Source organism: Plodia interpunctella, chromosome 30 (assembly GCF_027563975.2).
Source record: "Plodia interpunctella isolate USDA-ARS_2022_Savannah chromosome 30, ilPloInte3.2, whole genome shotgun sequence".
NCBI lineage: Eukaryota > Metazoa > Arthropoda > Insecta > Lepidoptera > Pyralidae > Plodia > Plodia interpunctella.
Window position 1 is genome coordinate 2,278,602 of NC_071323.1, and position 19,408 is coordinate 2,298,009.

Below are 19,408 nucleotides of genomic sequence, written 5' to 3' on the forward strand. Positions count from 1 at the left end.
CACCCTTATTGGCGACATGTTGGATATTTAATTTTTGGTCGTTTAATAAACGAAGAACGTTTGAAAGAACAAATTGACGTAATCGACAACCGACACCGCAGGAATTTTGTTCGAACGTGGAAAACCAAGTAAAACGCGGCCGTCTACGCTGGCAACACTACCCTGCCACTGATTGACATGCGTGATGGAAGGAAGCGTTCTCACCGCGCCGTGGTTTCGGCCATTTCATTTGATAGCATTTTGTACTTTGAGGTTTCAATAGTTGTTTTTGTTTGTGTTTTATCGCTATGAAAACTTGAGTTTGTGAACACAATTCTAATTTTTAACTATGGACGACGAATACATGGATACACAGGACTCGCAAGCTGCGAACGACAATAGTGTTAGTAGTGGTGTCAGTAATGTTATGCCGGTGGACATTTCTAAGGATTTTAACGATTCTTCGGCATATGACGATAATTATGACGATGATGATGGCGGTAACAACTTTAGACTAAACCGTGGTCGAGGAAATTTCAGGTAAGACTGTTTTCTTAACTACTGACTCTTGAAACAATATCCGGTATCAATATACCTATTGATTTCAGACCATCTATGAATGCTACTCTATTCTGAAGACAACCAAACATCTTGATTGAGAACGCCTGGAACGCGAAAATTAAAGAATTTTCAAATGAATTGCAGTTTGAGTACCTACATTAGATGTAATCATGAACATACAAAATTTACTTTTAACCTGAAGATTACTGTTTATTTTTTTCACTAGAATATCAATATGGTATATAAGCCAGACCTAAGCTAATAGAATTCTGTGTTAGAAGAGTGTATTTCTTGGTTCCGATTAAGTAAACAAATTCGACACATCCCTAGATTTACTAAAGACTGTCTGTCTGTCTATACAATGCGAAATTTTGTTAATAGAGCAGAACGTAATGCAGAAGTTTCATGAGGTTGGAATGTTAGAAACATTATGTGTCTGTGTATATTTAATGTGTTAATATAAATAATTTAAATTAATTTGATATGATACTACTATGATATGCTGTTTGCTGAAACTCCACATGTGGAGCGGGACTCACTACTTAAGTTTACAAAAAATCTGTGTCTAGCAAGTCCTGCTCTTCAAAAGCAAAGGCATTGTATTGCAAAATAATTAATATAATGGATTAAAATTCACAGACGAGGTCGTGGTCCTCCTCCAGGCTGGATGAACGGTCCACCCCCACCAATGCGTTTCCGTGGTCGGGGATATGGGCCCGGTGGGCCACCTATGCGGGGAAGAGGATTCTTCAGAGGCCGGGGTGGTCCCAGATTCGGACCTAACAATGGGCCAAACTTTGATAACAACTGGGGGCCAATGGGGCCACCCCCACCTGGCATGATGGGGGGCCCGCCACCGTTTGGGCCACCCCCAGGCATGATGCCACCTGGAGGCCCCATGGGCCCACCACCTAATATGATGGGACAGCCACCACCATTTGGTGGGCCACCTGGAATGCCACCACCTAATATGGTAAGAATATGTTTTATTTTACTTTTGCAACTTACATAGCAGTTCAAAATTAAGCTTAGTCTTAATTTGAAATTATAATAAATTATGCAGTAAGCAAATCAAAGTCACCATTTTGTTATTACTTTCTTCATCTAAGCCATTTGACATGACTTTCATACACAGTAGTGAGCTAAGTTGTCAATCAGTTTCCTCACAATGTTCTCCTTCACATAAAGTAAGTAGTGGCCTATGAAAACTAATACTTGATATACAAACTCATTTTGTTTATGGAAATACTTTCATACTTTTTTATTGTTTATTGTGTCAAATAATCCATTTGCAGCCTGCACCAGATTTGTGGGTGGAAACTAAGACTGATGAAGGGAAATCTTATTACTATCATGCTCGCACCCGCGAGACGACTTGGACGAGGCCCCAGGAAAGCCCCACTTGCAAAGTGGTCACTCAGCAGGAAATAGAGGCAATGGCGGCAACTGGTAAGTGTTTGTAATACTTTATCCATCACATGGGTGTGGTGTGCATGTTTTTCTTCAACAACAGATTTACTGTTAATAAATTCTTGAAGGGCACTTTTTCTCACGATGTTTTTCTTAACCGGAAGCAAGTGGTGGTCTATGAAAACTATAATACAAAAATCGGAGGGCAAAGTTCGGGTTTTTATTTAACTTCTCACTATAGAATCGATTCAAAGTGAGACGCAGCAAACTAATCACATTGCGGTGTGTTTGTCGTCGCGTCACAATGGCGCACTGTGATTGGTTAGCTGGATCTCACTGTGAATCGACTCGATGGTGAAATCTAATTAAATAGCAAAGCCGCACATAGGTTGGTGGGAGAATTTCACAAGTGTTTGAACGCGGCGTGTGGCGTTTCATTAGTATCCGACATTTTTTTAAATGAAGTTTTTTTTTTTATTAAAAATGATTCTTTAGTTAAACATTTATAAAATTTACCAGTACTTTTACTTACTTATAAAATAGGACAATAAAATTGATTACTGGCCGCGGCGGAGTTCAAAACGCTTGTGAAATTCACCCTAGTATAAAAACTCACGTGGCGCATTACACAACCGCATCAGCTGCAATACACTACACTCCATGTGCTCGTGCAGGCCAAATGCCGGGCATGGGCGGGCCGCAGTCGCTGGGCGGGCCCGGCATGATGATGCCCAACGGCATGCTCGGCATGATGCACGCGCAGCCCGGGCCCGCCGTGCCGCCCTTCATGACGCAGCCGCCGCCCTGGATCAAGGACAGTGAGTTTACAACCTGCCATTAATATGTCTACATTGTTTTTTTTTTATTTATTTAAATGGAAGATAACGTAATAACAAAAATAGCAACTAATGGCCAGTGACAATTTTATTTTATTTACTTAGTATAGGGTGTTAAATGTGTACGCGAATGTTTTGCCAAAACGAAACGTTCGAAGTATAAAAGGTATGTGTGCGTTTAATACCTGTACTAGTTAAGCAATAAATAATGAAACGCAAAAATTTTGAATTTGTTTTTATTTTGTACTATGCATGATATATATTTTACTAGTGACCTGGCCCGCCTTCGCACACAGTCATTTATATATGTGAAGGTTCATACTTCGTACATACATTGGAAATTGCATCAGAATCTGCTGTGTGGTTTAAAAGAAGAAAGCTTAGAGACATAGAGGGCGACTATGTTTTATACTATACCTAGTGATTATTTCATTTTTCAACAGGTAATAAAGAGAAACAGGACTCGGCTAGCCCCAACGGCAGCGACGACTTGCCGCCGGGGGAGTCCACACCCAACAACCAACCGCCCAATGGTGAGTCTCCAGGTTCATTTATTTATTCACTAGCTGCGCCACGGGGCTACGCTCCCGTGGGAATTTCGAGATAAAAAGTACCCTATGTGTTATTCCAGGTTGTTTTCCACCTGTGTACCAAATTTCATAACAATCGACATACAAACTTACTTTCGTGTTTATAATACAACTGAAAATATATATTAAAAAATATTGTTTTGTCTTGAAGACAAAACAATATATTTTTAATTCTATTAGTCATATAAAAACCCCCACAATTGTTTTTCTTTAACTCTTATGTTTGTCACACAGTTTTATTATATGTATATATAACAGTACTTACGAACGGACAGTTGTGGAAGGAAATCATATTATGCGCCAAACATATTAAATTTAAATAGGTTTTAGTACGAAGGAGCAAGAAAAAGAGTAAACACAAACCATTTTATGTTTTCAATTTTTAAAACAGGTAACATGCCGCCTGCAAATATGGGTGGGATGGGTTTCCCGCCGTCGGGGCCCCCCGGCAGCCACCAGGGGCCCCCCGGCGGGCCCCCGGGCGGGTTCCCCGGGCCCGGCTGGGCGGGCTGGGGCGGCTGGCCCCCGCCGCTTGTGGCCCAACCGCCGCCCAATATGAACGCTGCTGCTCCTGATTCAGGTAAGGCTACACAAGCTCCTATTGAAGACAGGATTGCTGGTATCTAGCGCATAAACTTTCAAAGGAGCATAAGGTAGATTAGATCCTTCTTGTTATATGAAAAAAAAAATTACGAATCACCAAAAGTCGTAGAAAAAATGTTGCTTGTTTTGATGTACCCAAGTAGTCTTTAGGAGGTTTTGCGTTTGATACCAGTGACCCTGTATAAAAGAACCTATAATAAATTTTATGTTTCAATTAGAAAAACCTAAGTTAAAAAATATTATGATAGTTTTGAAATAGTATTTGGATTTTTTCTTATCATATTATCAATGCTATTATGATTAATATGGAAATAATTTTTGTTTATCAGGAATCCTTGTTTAGTGATACGCAGGTTCCTTTTTTAGGAAAAAACCCTTTTGTTAAATCTATAAAAACTGAAGTAGTTTTATTTGTTGAGTTTTTGACCATAAATCCACAACGGGAATCTGTTTCGTCGGAAGACTTACGAGAAGAGCATGATTTTCACTGACTGAAGTAATATGTTGTTTTTGCTGTTTTTTCCATTTAGTAAATCTATGATATTTCAAACCAAAAACCTACGGGGACCCGTACTTTCGGGATAAGAAGTACCCTGTGTCTTAATCCAAGATGTCAGCTACCTCAATAGTAAATGTCATAAAAATTGTATTACATTATGAACACCGATTGTGTTCATATCATCATGTCATACATTTTATTTTGTTCTCTAAGTTTTATAAAGGTCTCAAGATAATAATGATACGTCCTTCAGGAGCAGCAAGTCAGGGCCCGAACATGTCCAACACGAACCCCGCCCTCGGCAACATGATCACCGGGAACCCCATGGCCTCCACCCCTATGGGCGTCGGGAACATGCCTGCCAACCCAATGGGAGGGAACCCCATGGGTGGGACTCCGGGCAGCGGGCCCCCTATGGGCGGGATGCCGATGAGCGGCGCCCCTGTGCAGAATGTGCCCGTGTCCGCAGCCCAGACTATGTCCATCTCCGCGCCTGAAGTCATACCCGATTCGCCGCCGCAGACTGACGATCCTGTAAGTGTTTACAGTTTTTACGAATATACTTTCGCGGTTATTCAATATTTATTTAATAATTTATGTTTCAGGCAAATTTCAACAAAATTTTAAAAAAAGCACCTACTGTGATGATTGTTAATGTATACCTATATGTTGGATTTATTTCACCACTAGCTGCGGCCCGGGGCTTCGCTCCCGTGGGAATTTCTGGATATAAAGTACTCTATGTGTTATTCCAGGTTATATTCTTTTTTTTTACATCCTTTTTACACGGTGTTGGTCACGACCCCGAAATGAATCCTAGGGACAACATGCAAAATGTCCTTTTCTTACAATGTCCTTTCTCATAATGTCCTATATAATATCCTCATAATGTTTTTGACTAATGTCAAAAATTATAATATCAAAATATCCTTATCTCATAATTGAGATAAGAATATTTTGAGAAAAGGACATTCTGAGAAAGGACATTTCGAGAACATTATGAGAAAGGGCATTGTGAGAAAAGGACATTTTGCGCCAAGACGATAAAAATAATATATTTGAATGTGATTAGCAGGAAATCTCGGCGGAGCTGGAAGCCCGCGCGGCAGAGTGGAGTACGCACTACGCCCCCGACGGCCGACCGTACTACCACCACGCGGGCAAGGGCCAGTCCGTGTGGGAGATGCCGGAGCCCATGCGGCAGTTCAATGGTATGCACACAATGCAATATGTACTATATTAAACAGGAGGAGGTTGAGGTACTAATGAAGTAACTTGTATACGAGATAAAGTGTAACTGCACTGAACTTGATTATAGACTAGATGTTGCCCGTGGATTCGCTTTCGTGGAAATTTTTGAATAAAATATACCTTATAGCAATCTTGGACAATGTACCTTTCTAATGGTGAAAGAATGTTTGTAATCGGTTAGATAGTTTCGGAGATTACCCGCCTCAAACATACAAACTTATACGCTACATACACTTTGTTATAATAGTAGATTTCTCAGATTTGTATACGTATTGAATTTGAAACTAGTACACAAATCGCCACACATTTATCTAGAGTGTGTAAAATAGATTATTGTTCTAAATGCAATGGCTACTGTGATGTCACGTGGGACAATTATTGAGGGCACGCGTCGTCACACACACATCCATGCTACTTCCATGACATGTTCCCGCTGTGATGCCGCGAATACTGTGCGGGTAAAAAGTAAAAAAATACCGTGAATAAATTAATATCGACGTGATTTTTTGGTGTGGTAATGTGGAGAGCCCGCGAGACAGGATACATTTTGTGACAAAGTTTACATGTTAATGCCTTCCTCAAATTAGGGTTTCTTTTTACGTATATAAATTATTTGATTGAAAAAAGATCTATTTTTTATTTTTACGGCATTTAAATAAATTTTTGCTATTTGAAATGTTTTTTTTTTTACACAATTAATTTTAATATCTAATATCCGTATTGGGCAAAATGTTTATAAATTGATTTAATAAATATTTGAATTGTTACAGAGATGAAATCGAAGTTGAATGCGGATAAAAACGACAATAAGATCGAGAAAATTGATTTGGTCGAACCCAAGGTGGATGGTGAAGGTAGGTGTTTATTGAAATAGAATATAATTATCTTTATTGCGTACACACACCCAAAAAACATTTTACTAACATGATTGTAACACTGTGTACTAACCGAACTGGTATGGTCTCGATAGCTCAGTGGTCAAGAGCACTGCCCCAGATAGACAGGGGCGCGGGTACAATTCCCGCTCGATACAACAATTTTGTCATCTCATTATTTTCAACAAATAGTTTTTTAAACTCATTCATTGGACTTACGATACTAAACATGCAAAATGTCCCTAACGAAAATCCAATTAACGAACGTGTTATGAAAACGAAGTTCCGATCAGTGATAGACGTGGACGCGCACGACGAGGCGGCGACGGCGGCCTCGCTGGAGGAGGAGCGGCGGCGGGCGGAGGCCGAGGCGGCCAAGCTGGAGGCCGAGCGCAAGGAGCGCGAGGCCCAGGAGCGGGAGAAGCAGGACAAGGCCAAACTGGACCGCAGCCGGCCCATCTCCAGCACGCAGATACCCGGCACTCTCTGGTAGGTTGATGTTGTGTCTTGTGTCGTATTCGGTGCTTCGTGTAGCTCCGACGTGATTGTCGCGCGAGTAGCAAGCAGGACCAGATCTATGTTATGAATGAAACTTTTCGATGTTGCTGGAATTGTAATGAGGATTTAAGAGTCATCGTCATATCGAGTGTGTTATTGCTAAACACTGGTGTCAGATTTTATTCAAGTCGCCTAAAGGCATCTGACATGGCTTTTATGACTATTTACCTCTATCTAGTGGCAGGTTAGTCGCATACACACTAGGGAACTATAAACTGTCAACCAGTGTGCAGGTTTCCTCACGATGTTTTCCTTCACTGGAAGCAAGTATGGTGGTCGATGAAAATTACTATATATGAGTCAGATTGGTATACAAACTCATATGGCACGAGTAGGATACGAACCTAAGGCCTTTCGATCCACAAACGGGCGTCTTAACAATTACACCACTACCGCTTCAATACCGATTTAAGAGTAATGGGTGATTCGCAGAGCGTTTCGACCGCTGCTGCAGCCGCGCTCTTATTACGATCCGTAAATTTTCTTGCTCAAGGAATCATTTCCAAAATTAATCATTCATAAAACTGACTTTACCACATTACAGATTAACTATTATAAAGTCAGACAAAACTAATTCTTGTCTTTGTTAAAATTTGAAAAATTGTAATGACAGCGCGACCGCAGCGGTCGAAACGCTCTTAGAAACACCCTAATAAAATGTATGTATGTTTATGTGTCAGGTGCGTGGTGTGGACGGGCGACGGGCGCGTGTTCTTCTACAACCCGACCGCGACCACGAAGTCAGTGTGGGAGCGGCCGGCGGAGCTGCTGGGCCGCGCGGACGTGGACCGCGCGGTGCAGCAGCCGCCGCCCGCCGTGCAGCAGCTGCAGGTCGGTGCGCCTTCTTTATTTATTTCAACATGTTCAAGGAGAACCAATAGCTTGCATTCTTAAAAACGTCACCAATTATAGATTCCCGCTGATAATTACAGAAATACTTAGATAAATTTATCTCATAATATAACATGGCATACTTTATAAGTATGATATGTATTATCATGTATATGTATATGATAAGTAATTATCATAATAATAGTTACGCACAATATTAATTTGGCGAAATGGTTTTTACGCGTAACAATTTGAACCATAATTCATGAGCGGAGCTGACGCGCGACATCAAATGCTTGTATCAAAATTACATGTTTATAAAAAAAAATTATAAATCAAGTACGCCATAGCTCCAAATGAGAGAGAGAGAGAGAGAGATCTCTCTCTCTCATTCGGAGCTGTGGCGTCCCGAAGCCCTAGGTTCGCGTAAACAATCAACCATTACATTCGGAAGATTTGGCTATACTTTTACTACCGTCTGCCTGCCTGACGTCTACTTAAAGGGATTGTTATTCTTAGGCGCTTAGTCGCCTCGTACGACGTCCACGGGAGGATTTGGAGTGCACACGGCACACTTTAAATCGATCAATGACCTATGTAGCTATATAGAAACGTATGTGTAGAAGAAGGAGGCGGCGGCGGGCACAGCGCCGGCGGTGGAGCCGAAGCGCGAACTGAAGCGCGCCAACACCAGCGACTCCTCGGACTCGGAACCCGAACCCGCCAAGAAGACCAAGACACGTGAGTCTCACATACATTTATCTCTTACGACTGACAATAGCTAGACCAATAGATTAGATCGCGATTTACGGTTGCATTACGAGTAGATTTCTGTCAGGCTAAATGTCAGTTTAACTGTAATCGCGAATCGAATTGGGGTAACCTATGCATACCTAACGGCTATGTTGAAGGTAGTTTAACATCCTGTATATATTTTGAACTTATACAGGGTGATTTCTTATACATTGGCATTATTTTATCTACATGCTCAGTCGGTGGCACTGAACATTTTTTCGTATAAAAGCAACCTTGAAATAGTGAAAAAAACAGCAGATCCATACAATTTCCACAACTTAGGTATCGTATAATATAACAAACAAATTAATTTGGTTTTGTTATATTATACGATTTCGGAGTTACTCCCATACTAAAATACTTAATATTTGTTTAGATACTTGTTCAGAGTCTGCACTGAGCATGTAGACAAAATGTTGGCAATGTATAAAAAGTCACCCTGTATTTATACATATTTAAAGCTTCTTTCACCACTTGCTGCTAAAGTGTTTGATAGTCTATGTAACATTGAACAGAAAATCTTTTTACAAAAAAACTAAATCAACTTTATATATCTAAAACTCAAAATCAATAAGCAGGTTTAATCTCCCATATTTGCATATAGATATGCTCGAGTTGAAGTCGGAGTAAGATGTTTACACTCTCGCATTTTATCGAAATCCTTCTTACTAATATTATAAATGTTAAAGTACGTATGTTCGTTGCTCTTTCATGCACAATGTACAGGACGGATTGTTATGTTATGACATTTGATTAATGGGTAGAATATATAACCTGGAATTACACAAGGCAATTTTTATCCCGAAATTCGTACGGGAGCAAAGGCCCGGGGCGCAGCTAGTGTAGTTGTATGTCTGACTGAGGCAGCGAGCCGCGCGAAGCCGCCGTCGGGCAGCCAGATCTCGGCGGGCGCGGAGGCGGCGGCGGAGGCGGAGACGCGCGCCGCGCGCGACCGCGCGCTCGTGCCGCACGAGCAGCGCGTGCGCAGCTTCCTGCAGATGCTGCACGAGAAGGACGTGTCCGTGTTCAGCACGTGGGAGAAGGAGCTGCACAAGATCGTGTTCGACGCTAGGTACCTCATGCTCAACTCCAAGGACCGTCGGCAGGTAGGTGTTCGACATCAGGATTTCATTTTTTCCAAATTGAATTAACCAGTGAATGAACAATTATTAGACAAAAACTAAACACTACAATACAATACAATAACAAATGATTAGATAGAAATCACGTTATACAAGTGGATGTGAGTAAGCAGTGTTGTCACTAATGATTTGCTGTTGTTTCTTTCCAAATGTAGTTTTTAAGTTATTTGTTTGCAAATTGAGTACGTGATACAATTATAATATGTGAAATAATGGCCCTTCTTTCATGATAAGGATCAACAGTGTTCAAATGAGTTTCTTACGGCATTTTTTCTCAGCAGTTTCGGCATGTTCCGAAATGCTAGTAGTTTGTATCTTTTAGAGAAATGCTACATAAAGTGCAATGAAGGCTTGCCAACTTTTTTTAGAACAAAATTTAGTATAGCTTTTGATTCTGTGGCCATTAAAATGAATAGAAGTCGGGAATTAATTAACAAATAGCATCTCTTAAAATATTATAATTTATTTTATACATTTTTTATGTAGAATTAATTAAAATATTTAGTTTAAATATTGGTTACTATGTTATTATAATATATTAGTTTCCTATACAATATTATAATTTAAAATTATTAATTATTTATAATTTATTACATATATATGATTATTATTGGTTGGCGACCACACTGTAAAGGTCGTGATTTCTCAACGCTCTTGCAACGCAAATGCTCACAAAACTTTTTTTTTTTTTGAGAAAATGTAATATAAATGAATTCTGCCAACAGGTGTTCGATCAGTACGTGCGCGAGAGGGCCGAGGAGGAGCGCAAGGAGAAGAAGAACAGACTGCTGCAGAAGAAGAACGCGTTCAGGAACCTCTGCGAGGAGGCCAAGCTGCATTCCAAGTTAGTTCTGTTTGATAATTAAATTATTATAAAAATAATATATGTTACGTGCGTATTCACACCATTTTGTATTCCTATTGAATTTAATATGTGTTCGCAATCGGTCAAATCTGATCAAATCAAATCATTTATTCAGAAATTAGGCCTTCCTTCACAGGCACATTTTCACGTCATATTCTAAATTAAATGATGTTTACCAAAGCTACAAACTACTAGCATTTCGGAACGACCACTGCTGAGAAGAAATACCGAAACTCATTCAAACAGTGTTGGTCCCTATCATGCCAGAAGGGCTTACCATTTTTTAAATATAAATTTATGTGTAATTTTTTATCAGTAATATAACAATGTAAGTACACGATCATCATCATCAAGAGCGCCAAGCGTTCCTCATTTTCATACGTCATCAAATTATCTGTTTAACAATTATTGAGTGTAACTTTCCGAATACAGTTTATTATTTCAACAAGTTTATCATTTAATCAGCGTCTTATTGCCGGTGTTGCATCGGCACCCGCACAATATAATTTTTAAAATAATATAATCTTTTTCGCCTTGTTTAGGATTAAGTATCTCTCTCTCATTTGAGTGTATTCCCGGTTTCTTCCTTAGCCGTTGAGCGTCGGAGCCCAGGGTGCGCTTAAATTAAGTATGTTTGTATGTAAATAATTTACCATTATGCTGATGTTTTAATCAAATTATTTAGGTTTTATGAGTATTATAAAACATGTTAGGGTATTATATACTTACTTCTTCCGCCCGGCTTCACGCGGTCTAATAGGCTGTTTAGGTTTTGTCTCTATAACAGCGAAAACTGCATCAAAATCGTCAGCTTAGAAACAGGCAGACGAGACGGGCGACTTTATTTTTTACTATACAACTATAATATAGTTTTGTACTACGTAATACACGCGGGCAAAGCCGCGGGCAAAAACGTGTGTGCAATAAAAGGTTTTGTATTGTATTGTTGATTAGTTAAGGTGATAACATTGTCTATATTCACAGATCATCATTCAGCGACTTCACGTCGAAACATGGCCGCGACGAGCGCTACAAAGCGATCGAGAAACAGCGCGACCGCGAGACGTACTTCAACGAGTTCCTAGCGGAGGTCCGCAAGAGGGAGAAGGAAGAGAAAGAGAAGAAGAAAGAGCAGGTAAGAGTGACACAGTTATCGGGGGTAGGAGGGGACTGTGGGTGGAAAGCGGTTTTTTGTTTGCGTTCGTGATTTTGTTTATTTATGTCTTAGATAGAGAAGGGTGTTTATTTGATGCGAACACACACATAAAACATATAGAAAAAATAAAGTCGTAAGAAAAGAAATAATTATATAGAGACAAATCACACAGATTGAGTTAGCCCTAAAAGTTCGAACTAATAACAATGAATTTGTGTGCTGCAACCAAAAAAGGTCATGGCTCACTGGATTTATTGCCCTTAACAATGCACTGATTTTCAAAAACCCATTAAATTATACCCACGGCCTTGTTGAGAGAGCGAGTCTGCTATTTTTTCATAAATTCATGGTATCAAATAGTGTCTACGCCAGTACACCACAACACTAGGCACGTCCCGCCCGCGACCCCTCGCGCGGCAGCCAATGGCTATCGAACACGACAATTTAAATTTTATTCCTGCGCGCGCACTACAAATCTAGTTTTTTTCTATTGTTTTTTTCCTGTCATTCGATTCGATTTCTGTTTTTCATTATATCAAGTTGTAAGAACAAAGAAAAATATAATTATCTAATTCTTAGCTCCAAGTATTTCATTTTAACTACCTATTAGTTCCGTAACGAACATATGGCGACCGTTTTATACAAATAGTATGGATGTTTTCGCCCTCCGGAAGGTTAACCTCCTGGCTCCGGGTTCAGTTCCCACCGCGGGCAAATATTTATACTTATTTGCATGCAATCGAATCTATTCAGAAATTAGACCTTAACAGGCAATTTTTCGCGTCAAATTTTATATTATATAGTAGTATTCTCAAAGAAATACATACTACTGGCATTTCGGAACGAGCAATGCTGAGAATAAATGCCGAAAGAAACTCATTTAATCAGTGTTGGTTGTTTAGTCTATATAAACACTAGCTGCGCCCGCAGCTTCGTTCCAGTGGAAATGTCGAGCTAGTAGCCTATGTCAATCGGGAATAATGTAAATTCTGCTGATAAAAGATTTTGGAAATTTGTTGAGTAGTTCCGAGAATTACCTCCGCACACAAATTCATAAACACTTCCCCTTTGTAATATTAGTGTCGATTTCACATTATATGAAACTAGCTGCACCCTGTGTTATCCGCGTAATTATTTTAAAGAATACTATCAAACTTTTTTACAAAACCCTATGGGACCAGATTATTTTTGGGATAAAAATATATAACGTAAGTGTATCCTAGATGATAATCTAAGGTGACGGATACCTCAATACCAAATTTCATAAAATTGGCTCAGCCGTTTGTACGTGAAGAAGTAACAAACACACTCACAAACTTTCACATTTATAATATTAGCGAGATTTCAGGATACTATTCACAATTTGTTCACAACACTCTCAAGGGACCGCTTTCCATACTTTTTGGGAGACTTGCTACATAATGAGCTGGCCGAGACCGATTATTGCTCGGAATTGTCATAGGTTAGTTCAATTAGTAAAGTCGACAAGAAGAAGAAGGCTAAAATTTTTAATTGCTAAGACAATTCAAAATTTATTTATATTTAACATTCAAATAGAAATCTCAGCAGAGTAATTTATAAATTCATTCTAAAATGCTTTACTTTGAGAATATAAAAGAATCTAATTCAGGTGCTTGATGCTTTTCTAATAACAGCGCAGCTTTTAGAAAATTATACACTTGACAGAAAGTGAGCAGTTTTTATCGAACAACATACAACCATAGGCTGGTTTGGTTCGCGCACAGCTAATGTGGTTGAATTTTGCCGAATATATACAGCATTTTTATATTCAAATACTAATTGTGTGTAAAACAAAGCTATTTTCCCCCATAAAGGTCTTTAAAAATATATTCTTTGCTTAAACAAAGATTACATATTTGATATACATATTTTTATTGTTATTTGTGTTCCCTGTAAAAATATATTTTCACGATCCACAATGCTGGTGGGTTCGACTCCCACACATATGGATCATAAATTTCATTCTATTCTTGCGAGTGTTTTGCAAATGCCATGTAATGTGTTATTATTAAAGTTAATTGTAATGATTTTCAATTTATGAGTGAGTCTGTTTAATCACCTCTGGTATTGTCTTATTTGTGGAGCTGTATTGAGTAATGAGTGACGAGTGGAACGAGTACGTGGTGACAATTGTCCATTAGAAATATTGACGAAACCAAAGGCATCGTATACAATGTGACTTTAACCTTTTATCTGCAGCTAATGTCAGCGATTGTGTTTCATGGTTGAAACGAAAATTATTCGTTATCATCAACGTAGGTGTACTTTATTGGAAATCTTATTTTCAACTGTCATATAGTTGATGTTTTTGCAAATGTCCAAATAAAGTCAAAAATAGAAATAACTTGAACGTTTTTTTAAATATCAAATACACATCACGATAAAAAAATGCCAACGCGCTTGGGAGATATGATTTTGATACCTTTTTTTGTTTGTCAAGAAACAAACATAGTTACATAACATATTGATTGACATACACACACTTCACAAGTCGATTTCTATCCAGAGCCCTGGGTATTAATATATTATTAGCACATAAACAGCCTTCCTATGTCGGATTTCATTATTAACACACATACGTGAAAAGTTTCGGTGTTTGTATACAAAATCCGAAAACAGAAAGCATAATGTTAGCGACGTTTGCGGACCTTATTATACACATCATATTGTTGTACTAGCCAAAGTCATAGGTGTAGTAATACCAAGAAGCACAGTCGCTGTGACCCTTGAAGGTACAAATAAAGAGGCAGCAGCTTGTTTGTGATAGCGGCGGGTGAGGCGGCGCGCGGCGGCGGCGCGGACGCGGGCGCGCGCGGGATGATCGCGTGATCTATGGTACTTATTACTTTACCGTCCGATGCCAAAGCTAGTGCTCGCGCGAGGTATGGCCCCTTTCACTATATAGGCTTAGGCCTCCGCGAGCACTGTTCTGCCTAACTGAGGACACGTTGAAGCTGTGGGTTGCTTGTAAAATCAACTTGTGGGACTTGGTAGACAACATTATAAACAATACGATTTGTTCGAAGAGTTTTGTTTCGTGATTTTTTGTGTATAAAAAAAGCAGCTGATGCCTATGTTTGACGTCAGGTCATTAATGCTATAATTTCCAAATTTCATTAAAATTGGCCCAGCGCTTTAGACAGTAAAAGCTAACAGACTGTCAGGCAGCGTTTTGCATTTTTTATATTGAGTATGATTTTTTATTTAATAATTTGTTTTAATGTTCGTAACTTCAAACACCTGTAACTCATTTCTGGATATGTTTGGCTACTCAAAACCTCTTGATAGTACATTTCTCTGACAAAACTATGGTCGTCTGCCCCATTGGCTTTTACAAATTCCGTATATGCCAGTTGAAACGCCTGTTCTATTGATACTAGTGTTGTATTAGTGCGGGGGTGAGGTATGCTAGTGGGGCGCGGGATGTCGCTGGCGCGCAGGTGCAAACATAGACGTAAGAATTTCAAGACAGTACATTAATGGGATAAGTTCACCCTTGTTCCCTTTGTATTTTGTCACATACAATAAAATTATATAAAACAAAAAAAAAACATTGAAAAAATAAATACATACATTTTTACCTCATATATTTTTTGTACTTAATACAACAAATATCAATTAAATAACGAGAAATAAAAACTAATTGAAACTAAATTTAAATAAAAATAATGATTGAGTTGTGTCAAAACTCGTAGAACAAATGTTTGTTTATGATGTCACCTTTCTAGTCCTGTGACGTTGTCGTTTTAAAAGTAACCCAGTATACATTTGTAAATAATTGTCAATGAGAGACTATATTGCAAACAATAACTTAAGTAACAGTTTTACTTTATTTTTGGTGTTAATTTTCCATATAAGTTTCCTTTGTACATACTTTGATATGTATAAATCTTTATGTGCAAAACATATTGAAAGGTATGAGATTATATTCAAATTTAAAAAGAAATCTTATTAAATTAACAATAACTTTTCAGTTTGGCCTCGCTTACTTTAGAGTTGATATCATCAAAATGTTCACGATATTTTGCTACAGTTAAATATCTATCTAAATATACCATAGCTTATCCAAAATTTATATAAATTGTACTAAAGGCCAAGTTACAGTTTTTGTGGCCAGAAGTCTAATTCTTATTATATTCATTCGCATAAGATTCCACTATTGCAGTATGCATGCCATTGTCATCATAAACTACCAATTTGGTAGATTTTGAAGGATAGATAACGGTGATGGAATTTTTTCAATACAATTTGCCGCATTGGTTTGTTGATTCTCTTTTTAATAAATGGAATAATATCACGATTATTATGATTCATAATTGTTTTAAGTTGTCTTTTCTCTCTGAGAAGTAATGTTAATTAAATATTTCCCATTACCGAAACAAATTATATGGGTATTTTTGAATTAATGTTACTTTTAAGAGCGAAAAAAAAAACTGAAAACAGTTTATAAAACATTCATAATTATGATCATTCCATTTGTTAAAAAATAAAGTTTTCAACAATTTAATTGTCAAATTGAAAGTAAATTAGACCAACTAATTATTATTCTTTTACAGGTATAATTTACGTTTTGTTTATTTTGGAAATTCACAAAGACGTTTTTGTACATAATATGTTAGCACTGGTTTGCTGACAATTGAAATGCAGGTATTAATAAATTAGGTATTTTATTTCAATAACTGCTGAACCGATTCTGAAGAATAATATTTTGTCAAAATAAAGGCTTATATTTAAGAATATCTATAGTTATATTTTAACGACTTGAAAATGTCTTTGTGGATTTAATTTTAATCAAAAAGTCAGTCTTAATATTACAAGACGAGTTAAATCAACTTAAAGAGAAAACAAGAAATATTGTAATTATTAAATAATAAAATAAAGATATTTTTGTAACAAATAGTAGATCAATCACAATGTAAATCAAAATATATTGAAGTTAAATCAGTTTTAATTAGTCAGGCATCCAAAAACAAGTAACAGAAAAACTCAAAGAAAACAGAAAGGAAAACTTTTGTTTACACTTTTTGTTATATTTAGTTTTATATAACGTACAGACCGATGCGTATTAGGTAGGCATAGACGGAAGCAGGCCTATGCCTGGCAGGTCACGGGGGGCAGCTTGTAATGGTGATTACATACAGTGCAAAGATGTATGTACGCAACAAAAATACACCACAAATAAAAACAGCAATTTCGGATTTCATTCAACCATTTCAAATTATAGTTTGTATACTCTTTACTGCACATGCCAATGTAACATAGTAGTAATTTGTGTGTACTAGTGGTGTCAGTGAGGTATTTCTTATTCGATCTCGTAAAATTTACTGGATGGATTTCTATGTGTTACACTGGTAGAATATATAACTTGGAAAAAAGACGTAGGCAATTTTATTACCATATAATTCTCACAGAAGCGAGGATTTAAAATTAGTAAATATTATCATTAAATTTTCATAAAAAAATCATTCCTTTTGACTGCTTCTGCCTTGCACTGGCAGAAGGGTCAACCCAAGAAGTCTGGCTTAATGTCGTCAAGATTGATATACCAATGGTCTGACAACTAGGGATGCCGACGACCATGCGAAACGAAAACGAAAAAGTAGGTAGATTTTTTTTGTTGAAAACTTGTAATATTAATATTAAATCATTTTTTATTCTTCATATAGCGTAACTGCGAGCGCTAAGAAAGGGATTAAATACGATATTCACGCGGGCGAAGGCGCTGGTGAGGCTAGTTGTCAACATTATGAAAATATGAACACACAACAATAGTGGTCTTGGTTTTTAATAAACAAAATCAGTTTATTAATGCAGTTATTTTCTGTTACAAATATGTATTTATGTGCGTCTAGATTCTATGATATTGTGCACAAAACATTGGAAATTGATTTAACTTCACTTTAATTTTAAAGTTAAAGTCAAGCAGGCAGTGGCGCATGGAAGTAAATGTATTATTGTCGGTACCTATATGTACTTCATTGATTGTCAATTAGTACCAGGTACACAGTTTCTCCGTTACATTCGGGGCTATGAAGCCGCGGAGCATGAGGTCAGCGTAATAAATAAACAGCACAATTTTAAAGATTCGGCTGTGATTACACGACCGGCCGCCTTCGTCATGTCATTCCACTTTTGAGTATGGAATTACTATCAGCTGCCACGGCTATTTGTCCTTTAGTCGCCTTGTACGATATCCACATTTCCTTCCACCAGACAGAAAACGAGGGAGGCTTAGAACGAGATGGTCTGATAAAATCAAAATGTATTATCATACGTTATTATTACATCATTATTATCATAAATCTTTCTTTCTTTATATGATAATAACTGGTAAGGAAAAGGGAGAGAAAGTTACGGTAGGATTTTGACCAGCAGTGGGACTCGTGTAAAATATAATGATGTATCAAATATGAAACTTTACCAAATCCCTGCAAAATTTCACGATATTGATCGGTCAGGTCCAAATTTCAATTTTAAATCAGTTTGCTGTAGACTTTCTGTTCTATGCTGTAGACTTTCTGTTCTACAGCGCAAAATTATGATATTCCAGTAAACATTATTGTCTCGCAATTTTGCCTTAACATTAATAAACCTATGTCCAGCAGTGATCTTTTGTCAGTTCTAATGCTCACCTTTGTGGACATAACCGTGCATGTGGTTAAGGCATTTTAGAGGGTTGCAACATTAAATAAAAGTGAACAATGGGATCATAGAATGGTATATCTGATGAAATTAATATTGCGATAAAACACCGTAAAAATACGTGAAAGACACGCGAAAATTTTTAAACGAACGACTTTGTGTATTTTGGACATTTTGCGTTTTATAAGAGAAATTGAAAGTTTCGATAATAACAAACAAAATGAGACTTTTGTTCTTATTGTGACAAACCATTATCATCAAGACTTCATACAATTTAAAATGAAAGTGTAGTTTTCGACGCTAATCACTGTTCTTGGTATAAAATTTCAATTAGACTTCAAATACATTTGCTTCCACGTCGTCAAACTAATCAGATTCTCTTTCAGGAACTAATGCATATTTTAATCCACAGCAACTAATGCATATTTCTTCTTTTCAGCATTAATCTTCTTTTTTTCAGGCGCGAAGGGCGTTCGCCTGATTATTTTGTAAGACCGCGTTTTGGATGGCGATTTGTATGCAGATTGCGTTGTGTACTTTATAAAATATTTTTATTGTTGACCGATTTTCATCAGAAATCGTAGCGTACCTCCAAAAATATATGTAACGTATGTTTTGTGCATTCAAATAGGGTCATTATCTTTAAGCATTCATACAGTGAATTAACAACAGGTAGGTATTTGACATTATAGTTTTTTTTCTTTCATGTTAACGACTTGTTTATGGTTCTAGAGGTAGATATATAAGACAGACTGCTGACTGTTGGGAAGTAACAAAAATTTTGTCAAAAATAG

General features: G+C 37.6%; 1 protein-coding gene across 4 annotated transcripts in view; it reads left to right on the forward strand.

The window, feature by feature from the left end:
• The first annotated feature begins 165 nt into the window (after positions 1 to 165).
• Positions 166 to 19,408, forward strand: part of LOC128682623 (transcription elongation regulator 1-like) — a 34,272-nt gene continuing 15,029 nt past the window's right edge. The window contains exons 1-15 of one of the 4 annotated variants that reach the window (XM_053767482.2): positions 166 to 519; positions 1,180 to 1,513; positions 1,836 to 1,989; positions 2,625 to 2,768; positions 3,230 to 3,319; positions 3,768 to 3,956; positions 4,732 to 5,012; positions 5,551 to 5,689; positions 6,500 to 6,583; positions 6,898 to 7,093; positions 7,843 to 7,993; positions 8,617 to 8,734; positions 9,656 to 9,894; positions 10,656 to 10,774; positions 11,780 to 11,930. In XM_053767482.2, the coding sequence (XP_053623457.1) occupies positions 329 to 519; positions 1,180 to 1,513; positions 1,836 to 1,989; positions 2,625 to 2,768; positions 3,230 to 3,319; positions 3,768 to 3,956; positions 4,732 to 5,012; positions 5,551 to 5,689; positions 6,500 to 6,583; positions 6,898 to 7,093; positions 7,843 to 7,993; positions 8,617 to 8,734; positions 9,656 to 9,894; positions 10,656 to 10,774; positions 11,780 to 11,930 (2,580 nt within the window). In that variant the 5' untranslated portion in view covers positions 166 to 328. The remainder of the gene's footprint in view (positions 520 to 1,179; positions 1,514 to 1,835; positions 1,990 to 2,624; positions 2,769 to 3,229; positions 3,320 to 3,767; positions 3,957 to 4,731; positions 5,013 to 5,550; positions 5,690 to 6,499; positions 6,584 to 6,897; positions 7,094 to 7,842; positions 7,994 to 8,616; positions 8,735 to 9,655; positions 9,895 to 10,655; positions 10,775 to 11,779; positions 11,931 to 19,408) is intronic. The other 3 variants (XM_053767481.2, XM_053767479.1, XM_053767480.1) reach the window with 3 other exon arrangements.